A 17,850-nucleotide genomic window follows, 5' to 3' on the forward strand; every position below is an offset into this window, starting at 1 on the left:
TGGGTGATATAAATATAAAATTTATATATACACATTTAAAAAAAAAAAACCACTAACTATACATACACACCCCACTGACATCCAACAAAAATTCAAAAGCATAGTTCAACATCTTTCCAGTACTGCATGCTGGACAAAACATTTTAATGTAATCACTAGGGCTGTTGATTACGCAGTTAACTCACGATTAACTCAAAAAAAATTAATCGCGATTAATCCCAGTTTTAATTGCACTGTTAAACAATAGCATACCAATTGAAATGCATTAAATATTTTGGATTTTTTTTACATTTTCCTATATATTGTATTCTGTGTTGTAACTGAAATCAAAGTGTATATTACTTTTTTATAACAAATATTTGCACTGTAAAAATGATCAACATAAGAAATAGTATTTTTCAGTTCACCTCATACAAGTACTGTAGTGCAATCTCTATCATGGAAGTGCAACTTACAAATGTAAATTTATTTTGTTACATAACTGCACTCAAAAACAAAACAATGTAAAACTTCAGAGCTTACAAGTCCACTCAGTCCTACTTCTTGTTCAGCCAGTCGCTAAGACAAACAAGTTTGTTTACATTTACGGGAGATATGCTGCCCTTTTCTTATTTACAATGTCACCAGAAAGTAAGAACAGGCATTTGCATGGCACTTTTGTAGCCAGCATCGCAAGGTATTTACATGCCAGATATACTAAACATTTGTATACACCTTCATGCTTCGGCCACCATTCTATACTCCTGAGGGCATTCTGTGCCAAAAAATTAAAAATTCTGTGCACAATATTTTAAAATTCTGCAAGTTTTATTTGTCAATAAATAAATGCAGAGGCTCCAGCACAGTAGGAAACACAGGCCACTGCCTGGGCGAAGGTGGGAGATCACCCTGCAGCCTCCCCACCCCTGGGACACCGACTAAGTGGTGAGGCTGCACCTGACCCTGACCCAACACAAGGCCTGGGCCTGCCCAAGGAACATCCTGGGGCCCTGCCCCTCTGTGCCAGGTGCACCAAGTGTGGGCAGGCAGGCTCAACCAGGCAGGATCCAAGTGTGAAGGGGCTCAGTGTGGGGGATCCAGGTGTGGGATGAGAGGGTTCTGTGTGGGACAATCTGGGTGCAGGCAGATTGTGGGGGGCATCTGGATGCACAGAGGCTCGTTTGGGGGGGGGGGTTTACAGGTACAGGGGAAATGGGACTCTACAGGGGCTTCCAGGTGAAGGTGGTTGGAGCTCAGTGCGGGAGTCTGGGTGCTGGGGGAGTGTGGCGTGGTGGGGTGGGGGCCTGGGTACAGTTAGTTGGGGATCAGTGGCATGGATGTCTGGATGTGGGGGCCCAGGGTGGTGCGGGGGGGTGAGGTTTGTCAGGGTGGAGGTTTGAGTGCAGGAAGCAGAGTGGGGGGTGGGGTGGGGTGGAGGTCCGGAGGCAGGGGGGCTCCAGATGCAGGGGTTGAGGTTCAGTGGGGTGGGGTTCGGGTATGGAGTGCTAGGAGGGTTCTGGGTGTACGGGATGAGGCTTGGCAGGAGTGTCTGGGTATGGAAGGTCAGGCTGCTCTGGGTGGCCTGAAACAAACAAACAATCTACCTGCGCTGCTAGGGAGTGGTGTGTGACTGCTCTTGCAGCTTCCCTGTCAGAAAGTCATTTTTCTGTGGGGAAGCCAAGAAATCTGTGGGGGACATGAATTCTGCACACGCACAGTGTTGCAAAATTCCCCCAGGAGTAATTCCAGAGGACACGCTTCAATGCCGATGACGCTCATTAAAAAAATAATGCGTTAATTAAATTTGTGACTGAATTCCTTGGGGGAGAATTGTATGTCCTCTGCTCTGTTTTATCCACATTCTGACATATATTTCATGTTATAGCAGTCTCGGATGATGACCCAGCACATGTTGTTCATTTTAAGAAAAACTTTCACTGCAGATTTGACAAAATGCAAAGAAGGTACCAATGTGAGATTTCTAAAGATAGCTACAGCACTCAACCCAAGGTTTAAGAATCTGAAGTGCCTTCCAAAATCTGAGAGAGACGAGGTGCGGAGCCTGCTTTCAGAAGTTTTAAAAGAGCAACACTCAGATGCAGAAACTACAGAACCCAAACCACCAAAAAAGAAAATCAACCTTCTGCTGGTGGCATCTGACTCAGATAATGAAAAGGAACATGCGTTGGTCCGCACTGCTTTGGATTGTTATCGAGCAGAACCCATCATCAGTATGGACGCATGTCCCTTGGAATGGTGGTTGAAGCATGAAGGGACATATGAATCTTTATCGCATCTGGCACGTAAAGATCTTGTGACCCTGGCTACAATAGTGCCATGAGAATGCCTGTTCTCACTTTCAGGTGACATTGTAAGCAAGAAGCGGGCAGCATTATCGCCTGCAAATGTAAACAAGCTTGTTTGTCTGAGCAATTGGCTGAACAAGTAGTAGGACAGAGGACTTGCAGGCTCTAAAATTTTACATTGTTTATTTTTGAATGCAGGTTTTTTGTACGTAATTCTGCATTTGCAAGTTCAACTTTCATGATAAAGAGATTGCACTATAGTACTTGTATTAGGTGAACTGAAAAATACTATTTTGTTTTTTTACAGTGCAAATACTTGTAATCAAAAATATAGTGTGCACTGTACACTTTGTATTCTGTGTTGTAATTGAAATCAATATATTTGAAAATGTAAAAACATCCAAAAATATTTAAATAAATGGTATTCTATTATTGTTTAACAGTGAGATTAATCGCGATTATTTTTTTTAATAATGATTAATTTTTTTAATCACTTGACAGCCCTAGTCATCACACAAGCTGCTGTGAGTTACATAATAAAATGATTGTACCTCTTTCCTCTTCAGATCCTAGAGTTTCTTTGCAGGATGCCATCACATCTGAACAGGAAGTGGAAATCCTCTTCTCTGAGTAAGGCTTCCTCGAACTGTCTTGAGAACTGGCAGGTTCATTGAAGATGTCCTGTGTGGAGCTGGAATCAGAGAGCACCACTGCTGTGCTGTCCTGACTCCTTTCTGCAAAAAAGGAAAACGAGGTAAAGAACGAATGTGCTACTTCATCCACACCACAGGAGACATTAGGACCAAACAGTCCTCTATCTTAAACCATGAGTTAGTGCTTTCTCCTCAATCTAAGTAGCATAATGACTGCAACCATTCTGTAAAGTTTTCTCTATTGTAACGCATGGACCTATACCAACCAATGTTCCTACTGTCTAAAAGGTAATTTTTTTTTTTTTGTAATCTGTCTTCTACAATTTATTGCCATGTTCATCTCCTCACCTGTTTGTTCCAAGAACTGAAAATTTAACTGTTTTATTTCATAAGCAGTTGCTAAATATTCACGTAGATTTCATTTTTCGAATGACTTCCTGGGATATCTAATCAGGTTAGAAACCTCGTACAAGGGAGTCGATGCACAACCCTGATAAGCAGTCACCTTTAGGACAGAATGTAGCCAACATTTTACACTCATAACATTCAGCAGTTTTACTGTGCCATTTGTGGCATCTCAAAAGGCAGGTGGGACAACTTTGGTACACTAGTTAAAAATCTGAGTCCACTAGAAATCATTTGCTAGGGGAAGACCACAAACATCAAGATATCTAAGAATTTTTAAAAGCAGTTCTTGCAAAGAATAGAGGATCGAAGTAATTAGAGATGCAAAAGACCTAACAGAATGATCACTGACATCATCAACCTGACAAGCATTTGATACAGTCCACTGAATGGTCATCTGCTTAGCATCTTGCTAAGATTTGGGGTTAAGATAGATATCGAGATTCTTGAACTTCAGGCTAGCAGCAGTGCTTAATTTGTAATGAAAGACGTGCTGGGGCTCAAGCAATTTTTTTACTTTCATAACTGATGTGGCAATCCCAGAGGTGCCAGGGCTATAAACTGCCAAGACTAGAGGTGCCAGCGCTCAGCCCTGGCAAGCCCTGACACAAATTAAGGAATGGCTAGCAGATAGAAGGGCGAGGGAAGTGATTCAGTCTTGGTGGGTACAGCTGATTAGAGTAATGTATCACACTTGTTGACTGCATTACAGTTTAGAGGGGGTTGTTAGCCCTTTCAGCCATAGTTGTTTCAGCACATGAAACACTTGTACAAGGCTGTGATTATAGTGGGATAAAAACTGCACCCTAGAATAAAGAAAAGTGAAAACTTCTCAGATACCTCTGAGGCCAGTCTAATATATTCTTAGTCACTATGTCAGGGTTTGTCAGAGACAACCTAGAATATCTTCATGATTGGAACTGGAACAGCCCATCCACATGCAGCCTCTAAAACTCCAACACAACTACAGAAAAAGATGCACACTTTCTTCCTCACATGGGAAAAAAAAACACATTTTTCTACAATTTTCCACCAGCAAAATCCAATGTCTGATGTGAAATCCTAGCAGACAGAGCTCTCTCTATATCTAAAGCCCATGGATGAATTTAGTCCCTTTACCAGACACAGGATTGGTTCAACCGATAAAAAAGTTTTCTACAATTAACTGCATGCAAAAAAGCTGACAACTATCTGACACTGAAGACCAATGCAGTCCCTCTGCATTCTTATTCATGATATGATCAAGAATAAAATGAAAAAATGCTCAGCAACAGAGAGCTTCAACAGAGAGGAGCTGGCAGTATATAAATCCCTCCCTTTCTATACATTTACACAGTGTAGATAGAGAGCTGAGATGCCTCTTATGGATGTGTCTTAACCAGATAAACCCCCTCCCCAGACCTCAACTTATAGTACAGGTATTACTTGTTTTGATTCCAAAAAGATTAAAATGCAATTTGATGAAACCTATGGGTTTTTCATTTGGCACATGAAGAAACCCTGCCTATCCAGTGAACAGGTCTTATCAAACTGCACCTGGAAAAAGGAATTGGGGGAGGGGGTTCCTGGCTTCCTAATAGGAAGTTTTACAGTTTGTTAGTGATGACAGACTTTATATAGAAATGATATAATTACAAAAGAATGGGAGAGGAAAGATTCTGAATGGAGGTCAGTCAAGCTTTCATGACTCATTTGTAGAGCTTTAAGAATGTTCTTTGATATACGTGGATATAGCCGAACGCCTTGTGGGTATCAGGAAAAAAATTATGTTTTTTACACTTCCAAGGTTTGGAAATTGATTGCAAAGTTTTGGGGGATAAAATAAAAGATATTTTCTCTTGTCCACAGTGGTTCTTAGCAGTTTTGTAACATCCTGAAAGACTGGTTGAATGACAGCACCAACAACAAAGGCCCTGATACAGACAACCAACACACTCCACATTTACAGCAATTCATCTGACAGATTTTTTTTTAAATGGGAGAAACTCAGGCATCTGCTTCAGAAGCAGGTTAGAGGTTGAGTTAGAAGCTTGCAGATGCAAAAATACAGCAGTTGCAAGACTATAAATGTTTCATTATCCCATAAGCACTGAAGTTAATTTTGATGTACAGCCTGTGACAGATGAAAAGTCGAAATGTTGGAAAAGGAATCAAGAATGGCTGGTATACAGTGAGTTTGAGAGAGCTACATCAATTACTAGGAAATTATACTAACCTCTCTCAGCATAAAAAATGACGCTCATAGGCTCTGAGCTAGCATGTTGTATTTCAAATATCTGAATATCAATGAGGTTTTTCATCCCAAGGGAGCAAACGTGAAGTCTTCCTTTTCAAATCCTAACTAGCAATCTCAGCTTGAAGTTTCTACTAAAAAGAAGTGTATATATGTAGGTATGCATGGGTGTATGTGCCGCTCTCGCTTTCGGCTATTCCTACACTAGCCAGACAGATACCCAATATTTCAACCACATCATCATCTAACCATGCTCCAAGCACACAACATAGTGGTAAAAATGCAAGCATCTATCAATATCTTGTCTGCACAATGACTCCCAGCATTGCTTTTGTTGATGGAGCTGAGATGGTGGGCTGAAACAATAGAAATTTTTTCGAAAGGAAAGCAAGTGTAACCCAAGTTGGGGGTGGCGGGTGGGAGGATGTTTTGTGCTGTTGCATCTAAGACATTTTTAATGATTTCTTCTGAGTCAACTTCCACATTTTCAGTGTACATTTCCCAGAAATGTTTAGAAAGATTGTCAATTGATTTTTTTAAATATTAAAATAAATCAGGACTGCTAAGTAGAAGACATGGGTAAATGTAGTGACTTCATTTCTTTTTCATGGGCTCCAAAGCAACCACAGAAGAGAGGGTTATAGGAACACTTTCTTAAGTTGCTAAGTTTTAATTACGGTGTATAGGGCATTTAAGCATGACTATGCTTCCTTCTTTCACCTGCTCTGACCATTGATATATTACACGGTGGTGTGTATTACTTTGGAGTACCCACCAAGGTGACACTAGGATAAGATAAGGTGTAGTCTGAGTAGAGGTGAAAATACTTTACATATTCAATGCATTCCACCCTCAGCTGCTATTGAAATTCAGCATACAAATTGTAAAATGAGAGTCTCAGATTATTAGGTTGTTGCCAGGATTCAACTAAATAGTAATTCAGAGGATGGGAAGTGCTAATATCCACACATTACAGATATTCTCTGCTCAAAATACCTTAAAATATATACGTTAGTGCATCAAGATTCAGACTCCGTCTGAAGAAGCTCCTAAACGGGACACACTTTGAACCTGCACTGCAAATAACAATGGGAACAAGAGCTAGGGGTTCCAAAAGTAGGCTTCTCCAAAGACACCACATTAGTTATGTATGAAAGGATTCCAGACTTAGAGTTCTTCACAGGGTCAGTGTGTTGTGAGTCGGGATGTAAGTGGATTATCTCAGCAGTAGTTAGAATCTGTAGGTCCGTGCTATGGAATCAGGCATGGATGAACTGATAGGAGAAACCATCAAACTAGACAACTCAGCACTGACTGTATGGATCATTTTGGGGAATGGGGTGTCTTCTAGGAACCCCCAATTTTCCCCCCACTTCCTTTTACTTCTCCACCTACCCTCAAATGCCTCCTATTGCTGTAACTGTCCCACTGTCAAGAAGAGCTGTTCATGGCTCTCTTTGGAGCCTATCAATGTCATTCCTCCAATCAAGCAGAGAGGACGCTAAAGAGCATCACCAGGCACTCTCCCCCAGAAAAGATGAGTGAATCACCTTCTCAGTTCTCCCATGCCAGTAACAATTTCAGGTTCTGGACTTGCATCTGAAGAAGTGAGGTTCTTACCCACGAAAGCTTATGCTCCCAATGCTTCTGTTAGTCTTAAAGGTGCCACAGGACCCTCTGTTGCTTTTTACAGGTTCTGGACTGTGATTCTTCCATGGTAGTTTACTGTGATGTCAGACTGCCAGACTAGCCATCTGCATGGTTCAGTTTGTGAGTGTGAGCAGGAGCCCAGAGAGAGAGACTGGCATCAAGACTATATTAGCTTTGATTATTAAGAAATGATTAAAACGTACATAGTGCTGTACGTTTATCTGGAATTTTACAAACATTCCCTGCCAAAAAAAAAAAGAGTCTTAAAAGCTAAGAAAGAAAAAAGGTAACACATGGCCTAGTAGTTTAGGAAAGGGGATTACTATTAAGGGTTGAAAAGATCCCTTAAAGCTTAGACTACAAGATCTTCAGAGCAGGAGTTGTACACCTAATACATTTTTGGCACACCTGTAATAATACATGAGCTTTAAAATGCAGTTTTATTCTGAGAAATGACTAGAGCTGGTTGGAAAGTTTCAGGATTTTTTTTTTTTTTTACTAGAAGAGATACATTTTTCATGAATATTTTCTCCATTTCTCAAACAACATTAGAAGTGACTATGTATAGCATATGTGGCACTGTAAAGCTACTTGTTTATTGTTTCAATGACTTCTATATCAAAATGTGCTCAGATTACAAGCAAAGAGATGCTTTCTGACTGCCAGTTCCACAAACTCAGCCTAGAATCTGAGAATCAAGCTGTGTTCTTTCTACTTCATCCACCAGCACCAGCTGTGAAGGTCCCAAATTAAGCACTCGTGACACCTATAGAACGCCAAATTATGCTTTCAGCAACACCTGCATAAACTCAACGTGAGAGAGTCTCTCCTTTGCTAAATCAATGTACATGCAATTGTGGCCCTGTTGCAAGGTCTGGTGAAGAGAGTACGCTGATGGGGTCATTATGGGAGAGAATTCTTCCAGGAGTGGGTGGGTCAGCTTTGGTGGCCTGCATCATGCGGGAGGTCAGTCTAGATGATCATAATGGTCCCTTCTGACCTTAGAGTCTATGAGTCTATTTAAAGCAGCCCCCAGGGATCCCTATGTTATCCTACGGGACCATTACAGTCCTTTCAGCAGCCCAAAATTGGAGGATGAAAAGGTGGGGTAAAGTCACCTTTGCCCTGCTACTTCCAAGGTTGTGAGTTCTGTGCTGTGCCTTGAAGAGACTTAGCAAAGAATCACACCAAATGCCTTCAATATGTTTGCACAGGTGTAACTGACAGGAAAGAATCAATTTGTTGATGAACATGGGAAGGAAGAGAATCCAACTCACACCCTAATAGCTGTAGTGTCTCTGCAGCACTAACAGTAGTAAAAGACAATAAAAACTTATAGGGTAAATTTTAGGGAAGTCAATGGGGAAAAAAAAGTCGATGGGACTCAGGAGCATAAGTCACTTAGGCACTTTAGTGACAACGGGTAAGATTTTCTAAACTCAGTAGACATGCCTCGGACTACACAAAGGGAGCAGATCTGCTGAGCATGGTGTCTTTTTACATAGTCACCTTTTGGAGTAGAACTGCACTTTATAGAGGGATTTGAAGGAGGAAAGAGGGAGTCTTGGTAAACAAGAAGAGGGAGCCAATTCCTGGCATGAGGGTAGCAAAAGTAAAGGTACGAAACTTAGAAAAAAGCATTTGAAGACACACATGGAGAGAGTGTGACCAGTGGAGGAGAGCAGAAATGTAGAAAGGGGCAAAATAAGTTATTTAAGGATTAGAATTAAGAGTTTAAAATGATGTGTTAAGAGACAGGAAGAGAGCAAAGGGGAGTGTGAACTTTGTCTTCTCTTCAATGGTTGAGAAAAGGAAAGCATAATCAGAATACTTACCAGCTGAAAGGGAGAGATATGCAGCAAGCATCAGCCCACTGCTAAATGGTCAAGTCAGGGCTGCAGTTGCTTGTCTTAACCAAATTTAAAAGGCCATCTATTAGAAAAGCATACTTCTACACTGAGACATTTCAAGAGTGACGAGGCGATTGAGAAGAAATGTGGGAAGGAACAGAATTACCACCTATTTGAGGCAAGAGACCTGACAAACACATGCCCAGGACGGCTATGTCTTTTTATTGATATTATGTTTCTATAACAAAAGCTGAGATCAATTTTTGATGTCTACAGCTTGTGGTAATTTAATACATTATGTTAAAAGAGGGGAGCCTTGTGACTGGAATGCAGCAGAGGAAGAGAACAATAGCCAAGGCACCATATACTCTGCAGCTGTGGTATGTACTGCAGAATTGTGCTCACAAATCTAAACTTTATTTTAAGAACTCTTTTAAATGTCTAGTTCTTATAGTTGGGCAGGAAACCTTAAAAATGTGAACCAAGAGCAAGTGATGGACAGACAGAAGATTTCAGTTATACAGTAGAAACATCAGAGAACAAGCAGTGTTTGGTAAAGACCCAGGCTCCAATCCTGCAAACATACATGTATTTAACTTCAACCATGTGAACATCCCACTGAACTTGCCTAAATCCCAATTACATGGTGACATGCTTTGTTGAATCAAAGTCCAAAGGAGGAGGTTAAGGAGAGAAAACAGAGAGATGTCCTCCGTGTTGCAAATGAAGCCAGGACAATTATCCTTCCATGAAAATCCTCTAATCTCACATCACTAGAGATTTTGGGATATCACACATACCAGAAGAATTGAGATTTCTGTTTACTATGATCCTCCAGAAACAAAAGAAAAATAATTGGTTGGTTAAGACTAGAAGGATGTAAAGAAGTTAAAATAAAATTTTACCTCAGTAAAAAAGTAACTTTTGTTTCAAACACAGAACAAACTAACAAGCCCTTCCTTTCCTTTTCCCAAATTAAAAAAAAAACCCTCAAATAGGAAAGTTGGAAACTTTGTTTTTTACTTGAAAATACGACCATTTTAAAATTAGAGGAACCTCAAACTTTATAAAAATATGCAATTTTTTAAATTTCATGTGTTTTCAATATGAAAATGGCCATTTCTTAGACATTTTTGCAAAACCCCCAAAACTACCTGGGTCACAAAATGAAAAAAAATTGAGTGAAAATTTTAAAATTTATTATTTCCACACAACACCAGTTAAAATTAATTTTTGTTTCCTCAGAGGACACAGTGTATTGCTTAGTGAACACAGTTGTTTAGCAGAGGAATTCAGCAGACCTCAAAGTTGTGTTAAGCTTTTACAGTTTACCTCAGATGTACATTTACATATTAAAAATAATATTTAAAAATACTGCTTTGCTCCAGCAACAGAATTCTCTCCTCATATCTTCAGACACTGAGCCCCAGTGTGCAGGAGGGAGAGGCAGAAAGTAAAAGTGCCTTTCGTCCTGTTTACAAAGAGGTTTTGACTTTGGTTAACATGTTGTTACAGAAACATATTTGAATACAGGTCTTGCTAGAAAGATAATTTCAGGATTTGAAAAATTAATGCAAATGGACCTTTACCTACAACTTTAGTGTTTTAAACTTCAAAATTAACACTGTTCATAGACTGCAAGGAAGGGAAGGGAGGTTTCATTAAACATTGCATAGTTTCCATTCCATTGTATCTGGTGAAGACTTTTTTAGTCATTCAGGTGACTGAAGAAAAAGTATTTACCTATGACATTTTAAAGAACTAGAACTTCTATCAAATCTCAGTTTTCTTCTTAAAAGTATGTTAAGGCTAATCTAGTTTCTGACTGACTGAAGTTCACAAGACTGATCCATAAACCAAAGTAGAATAGTGCTATTCTATAATAGCACAGGAAGCCATTGCCATTCTATTTCACTAATATCCAAATAAAAACATGTGTGTGTGCCTAACAACTTTTTTCCAAATAACTTTGAAAAAGGATCAGTCTCTCTCTTTATAAAAAAGAGCATCTCAGCACTTCTTTAGGACCAGGAGATCATTATTCTTCGTCAACATTCTACTCCATTGATGTGAACTCTTTACATATACCAGTATACATATGGAACATACCTTGCTATCTGAACTGTGGATGTTCACTAGCATGGCAGGAATGGAAAAAGAAGGGGACAATGATGTGTAAAAATGTGAGACTGGCCTGCAGCAGCAAGTATACACTAGCACTGGACAAGAGGCTATGTGCAAAGGCATAGGTATAATGTAGTAAACCTCTTAGAATAGCATGTTGACTGGCAGAATCTGTGTTGCATTACGAAACTGTGAACGTCCTTGCAAAGGAGGTAGTAAGTAACTGAGAAAGGTAAGAAAGTAAAGCCTTTTTGCAGTGTATTAATAAGGTATTTAGTTTTTATCAGTGAAGTTGCTATTAAACTTGATTGATAGATTCCCCACATTCCAACCCATGAAACTCTTTTTTGAGATGAGAGAGGAGGGGGAGAAGGTCCTAGGTGCAGCTATATCTGTGGGAAGATACCAGGTTCAAAGAGAAGAAAGGGTAAAACATACAGCTTCCTCTTTAGAATACTATCCTGGATATCGGGAGGAAGGGCATGGGTTCTAGTAGTTATAAGAAGGTCTTTCAACTGGGGTAGGCATTCAGATAGTGGTAGAAAAAGGTGCTAAAACAAAGAGACTTAGACAAATGTGAGCTGAACACAAAGCTTTTCTGGTATGTGACATATGTATTTTAATTCATTTTAAAGTAAAGAAAAACCTTTGAACAACCATATTTATGGAGTGGTAACTGATTACATTTATTAAAAGTGTTAGACTCAGACTTTTCTACTTCATAAAAGTGTCACGGAGTGGGGGGAAATCAGGGCCCTGCACCCCTCTTCCTGCGATTCACCGTGACACTCAGCCAGCCAGTAAAACAGAAGGTTTATCAGATGACAGGAACACAGTCCCAAGCAGAGCGTGTAGGTACAACCAGGACCCCTCAGTCAAGTCCTTTGGGCGGGGGCCCTAGGGAGCTTAGACCCCAGCTTGGGGTTCTCTGTGTTTCACCACCCAGCCCACAACTGAAAACCAAAACCCCCTCTAGCCCTCTCTCTCCCCCTTCCCTCAGCTCCTCCCCTCCCTTTGTCCAGTTTCCCAGGCAAAGGTGTCACCTGGCACCACCTCCCTTCCTGGCTCAGGTTACAAGCTCAGGTAACTCAAGTAAAATCATCCCCTGCTCTCCCATCCCCAATGCAGACAGTCCCAGTAAAACTAACAGGAGTACTTGTGGCACTTTAGAGACTAACAAATTTATTAGAGCATAAGCTTCCGTGGGCTACAGCCCACTTCTTTGGATGCATGCATCCACGGAAGCTTATGCTCTAATAAATTTGTTAGTCTCTAAAGTGCCACAAGTACTCCTGTTCTTTTTGCGGATACAGACTAACACGGCTGCTACTCTGAAACCAGTAAAACTAGACGACATTCTCAGGTCAATCTGCCCCGCTCCCTACTGCATCACAATAAGGATGGTTGTTCAAAGGCTGTGGCTTCACAGATTTACTGAATGGGGAATATAGTATTGTTACTTACCTTGGCAGTAACTGGAGTTCTTTTAGATATGTGATTCCTATGTGTATTCCACTGGAGGTATTCGTGTGCTCCATGAGCCTGAAGACCAGAAAAGTTTTGCTAGCAATGTCCGTTGATCCAGGCCTGCATCCTTCTCCTCATGCTCCAAACTGAGAGCATAAGGGGCGGTGAAAACTGACTACCCCTCCAGTTCCTTCTGTACCACAAATAACCTTTGGAAGTATTTGCAGCAGAGGGGAAAGAGGGCACTGACAGATCCTATGCAAAGAAGGCTGGATCTTGCTCCTGCCTGTTTATTGATATAATAAATTGCTGCCCTGTTGTCTGACATGATCTGAACATGAAGGGTCTGAATAAGTGGTAGAAATCGCTTGAAGGCTTCATGCACTGACTTGCAGATCCAGGATGTTGATGTGTAGCTGGGATTCTTGTTGAGTACCACTACCCTGTGCTACATGTTCATTCAGATGGCCTCCCCAGCCTAGTATGGAGGCATCTGTGACCCATCTTTTAATGGGTTGGGGAGGGATGAAGAGGCCCCCCCCACCACACACACACACTGTTAATCTGTTTTCCTACCAGGTAAGCTAAGTCAGAACTCTGTGGGGACGTGAAACTGCTTTGTTCACAACCACACCTGTAGATATCAGAGATGAAGTCTCATAAAGAGCATCACATACATATAAGAGGCCATGTGATGTAGGAGGAAGAGAGAGCATCATACTGTTATCTGAGGGCATAGTTGAAGCTGAGTGATGAGCTCCCTCATAGCTTGGAACCTGTCCAGAGGTAGGTATACTTTGGCTCTGATCGAATGCAGGGTTGTTCTAATAAAATCATTGGCATGGGAGCTAAAATGGACTTTTTTACATTTACTTGGAGTCCTAATGAACATAGGAGTTGGACTAAAGATAGGGCTGCCCTCTGAACTTCTTGGTACAGCTTCCCCATGAGTCGCTAGTACTTCGAGGTACTGCAATAATATTGGTGTGCCCTGATAATTCAAATGTGCTGCCACTACCAATGACACCTTTGTGAAAACTCATAGCACCATCAAGAGATCGAAGGGGATCACTCTGTATTGGTAACGGTCCAAGCAGATGGTGCACTGAAGGAACCTCCTGTGTGCTAGGTGGATGTTTGTCTGGAAATAAGCATTCTTTAAATCAGGAGCTGTGAACCAGTCGCGTTTGTTTAGAGAGGGAGCTATAGAGGCCAGGGTGATCATCTGAACCACAGGAGGCAGATGAAGGCATTCAGCTGTCTAAGATCTAGTATGAGCCTCCAGCCTACTTTCTTCTTGAGGATTCTTCTTCTTTCATATGTCAACTTGAAAAGCAACATTAAAAGGTCAATATCCAAGTCTGTCATCTGCTCTATGGCTTCAGGTGACCTGGAATAAATCAAGGCTTTCCCTTCAGAGAAAGATCTTAGAAGGCAATGGTTCACTAGTTGTTCCCTGGTTTGGATGGCTATTCCACATTCACATATCAGGCTAGTCTTCATTTTCCATTTGTGTAGTTGTAATTACAAACATCTGTGTGAGATTCTGATATGGTTTGCTGTGATCCAAAGCTTTTGTGGCATGGTGAAGCTAGATGGTTGGTCTATAAGATCTGTGATCAGGTCTTGATTCTTTACCTCCACTACTTTCCCCACAGCCTCTACGCCATTTGGTTTTTGCTCATAGTCCCAAGGTTTTGATAGCTTGGACCAAAGGCAGCATTTTGGAGGGGTTTTGAGATCATCATAGATGAGTTTGTTATTGCATGGTTGTACCCTTGTATTACTGCTGCTTCTCTTCAGTAGTAATAGTAAAATAGTATAGTAAAATATGGGCGAAGACGTGAAGACAGATATTCAACTGCTGAGAAAGCAAAATTACTCAAGATTGTAACTCTTTGCAATCAGCTTTGGATTTAACTAGGGGATTTCACACAACAGGGTGACTGGGCAACAAAATGGCAGACGAAATTCAATGTTGCTAAATGCAAAGTAATGTTCACTGAAAAACATAATCCCAATTATACGTACAAAATGATGGGGTATAAATTAGCTGTTACCACTCAAGAAAGAGATCTTGGGGTCATCATGGATAGTTCTCCTAAAACATTTGTTGTATGTGCAGAAGCAGTCAAATAAATAAATAAATAAAACAAAAGAACAGACTGTTACAATCCCTTAGGAAAGAGTTAAATAATACGATGGAAAATATCATAATGCCCCTATATAAATCCATGGTACATGCCCACACCTTGAATACTGCTTGCAGTTCTGGTTGCCGCCCCATCTCAAAAAAAAAAAATTGGAAAATGGAGATATCCCATCTCCTAGAACTGGAAGGGACCTTGAAAGGTCATCGAGTCCAGCCCCCTGCCTTCACTAGCAGGACCAAGTACTGATTTTGCCCCAGATCCCTAAGTGGCCCCCTCAAGGATTGAACTCACAACCCTGGGTTTAGCAGGCCAATGCTCAAACCACTGAGCTATCCCTCTGCCCTGTACAGAGAAGGGCAACAAAAATGATTAGGGGTATGGAACAGCTTCCATATGAGGAGAGATTAAAAACACTGGAACTGTTCAGTTTGGAAGAGAGATGACGACTAAGGAAGAATATATTAGAGGTCTATAAAATAATGAATGATATGGACAAATTGAATAAGGAAGTGTTATTTAACCCTTAATGTAACAAAAGAACCGGGTTGACCCAATGAAATTAACAGGCAGCAAGTTTAAAATAAATATAATGAAGTACTTCCACGTTCAACCCATGGAACTCATTGCCAGGGAATGCTGTGAAAGCCAAAAGAATAACTGTTCAAAAGAGAATTAGATAAGTTCATGGAGGATAGGTCCATCAGTGGCTATTAGCTAAGATGGTTAGGGATGCAACCCCATACTGTGGGTTTCCCTAAGCCTCTGACAACCAGAAGCTGGGCCTGGATGACAGGGAATGGATCACTTGATAACTGCTCTGTTCTGTTCATTCCCTCTGAAGCATCTGGCACTGGCCACTGCTGGAAGACAGGATACTGGGGTAGATGGACCATATGTCTGACCCAGTATGTTTGTTCTCATGTTCTTAAGATGGAGACCAAAGTGGCTGTCTGCAAGGTGTGAGCATCTGTTCCCCAACTGGCCCAAGCTAGTTTGTGGATTATATTGTTCCTAGTTTTTATCTTGGAGAAGAGGAAATATCTTGAGTAGAATATTTTCCCTTGGGCTGAAGCGGTACCAGTTCTATGGCTCACAGATGGAGCAGGAGTCTATTTCCTTTCTGACCATCTTCTTATGAGAGGGGTCACTGAAAAGGGACATGGAAGGGGGTTCTGGAGAGAGAACAGACAGGACCTCTGTCATATCACCAGTAGTGATAACCTCTAGAACCCATGTTTGACATTATACCGTGCCATGCTGAGAAAAAGTGAACCAGATGACCTCCAAATAGGGTGCAGGAGTCCTGTGTATGTGTTAGGGGCCTGATTCTTGGCTTCTGAAAGCCCCATCAAAAGGATTTCTTGGTGGGAGGCTAGGGCTGGAAGAATGAAGAGGAAACATTCTGCTTACTGTGTTGTAATCTTGGTGTTTGCTAGGAGCTCAAGTCCTTTGATGATAGAATGGTTATGGGGCTGGATGCTGCCTGTAAGACTGAGGTTTAGGATACCTCCTCTGTGGCCCCAGGGTATAGATACCCAGAGAGTGAAACATTGCTCATGGGTTTTTAAGGGTATGTAACAATTTCATCTTTTTTTCATGCTGAATGGGTTATTTCTCTCAAGAGGCAGATCCTCCACAGTGGATTGGACTTCTTTGGTAAATCTGGAAGATTGGAGCCATGAATCCCTTCTCATCGTTATAGATGCTGCCATTGACTAGGAGGCTAATTAATTAATACAACCATATTTCAACTTTAAACCTTGGTTCTATTTCACTAAATGGAACTGTGCACTCACCAAAGTGAAGTTCTTTCTTCAAAAGAGGTCTAGACATTTGGCCTCCTTGCCAGTGGGTGTAAATCTGGGTTGATGTTGCTTGTCACTTTTGGTGACAGCCTGCAACACTACAGAGTTTGGAGTATGAAAGTAAGTATTCCATACCCTTCAATGGTACAAAATATTTTTTCTCTGCTCTTTTCAGAGTGAGAGCACAAGTAGCTGGAGTATTCCAGACCATTCTGGTTGGTTCTAAAATGGACTCATTAATAGGCAGTGCCTCCTTCCTGGGACCAGCTCTTTGGAGGATATCTAATAGCTCATGAGTGATGTCCTGCATTTTATCCAGGGGTATCTGCAGCATATCTGCAATTCTCCCAAGGTGGTCTTGGAACTGCCTATAGTCAGGTGGTGATGGTGTGATCACCTCATCTGATGCGGACAATGATAATCATCCCACAGGGGCAAATGGTTCCAGCTATTTGGGTTGCTCCTCTTCATCAGAGTGTCCCTGATTAAGCTGAGGTTCTTTCCCAGGTGGGAATCCTGCCTTGCATCTCACTGATACCGTGCATATTTGGGAGTCACAAAGATGGATCTCAGGGACACCAATAAGGCTAGTGCAGGGGATCATAGAGGTAATGAGGCAGACTCCAGAGAGGAAGGTACCATCCTGAGCTGGGCAGTCCTTCCTATGAGAATATGAAGGCACCCATGATATCTTGGAGCCTCTGTCGGGGCTGACTTCCTGCCTCATTAAAGCTGGTGAAACTCTCCCGGTAATTCCAGACTAAGTGGAGGAAAATAAGGCCTCTATGTTGATGGGCGGCGCCATCAGTACCAGTAGTCTCATTATGTATTGGCTGGCTGATAGTACAGGAGAGTGGTGAAGTGATGGTGTCAGGAGCTCCCTGGTTAGGACCGGATCTGATAGTGTCAGCGATTCCAGATCTGCAAAGACGGTAAGGGCCTCTGGGATAGAATATCTAGTCTGTTGAAGGAGAGTGGACCCAGTTTCTGTCCCTTAGCAGTGCTGATTTCAGAAGGACAGTGGTTTTCAGTAACAATGATTTCTTATCTCTTCATGCTGGTACCATCAGTGTAGGATGTGTCCAAGTTCCTCTTTCCATTGTCACTACCAGAGATAGTCCTGTCCTTTTGGCTATCAACCGTTTTGGAGGACTCTTGATTCTCCATATCAAGGAACCAGTACCATGCTCCTTAGGAGTTCCAGACACGTCCGTATCAAGGCATG

At 41.4% G+C, this 17,850-nt stretch overlaps 1 protein-coding gene across 14 annotated transcripts in view; it reads right to left on the bottom strand.

Annotated features, from left to right (window-relative positions):
* The window catches only part of CABIN1 (calcineurin binding protein 1), a 242,382-nt gene that overhangs the window by 162,344 nt on the left and 62,188 nt on the right, over window positions 1–17,850 (bottom strand). For all 14 annotated transcript variants that reach the window (XR_010592855.1, XM_065568352.1, XM_065568345.1 and 11 more), the window contains one exon: window positions 2,837–3,019. Coding sequence is in view for 13 of the 14 variants with exons in the window: in XM_065568352.1 (XP_065424424.1) it covers window positions 2,837–3,019 (183 nt within the window). In the remaining variant the exon portion in view is untranslated. The remainder of the gene's footprint in view (window positions 1–2,836; window positions 3,020–17,850) is intronic.

Source organism: Chrysemys picta, chromosome 15, assembly GCF_011386835.1.
Source record: "Chrysemys picta bellii isolate R12L10 chromosome 15, ASM1138683v2, whole genome shotgun sequence".
NCBI classification, from domain to species: domain Eukaryota; kingdom Metazoa; phylum Chordata; order Testudines; family Emydidae; genus Chrysemys; species Chrysemys picta.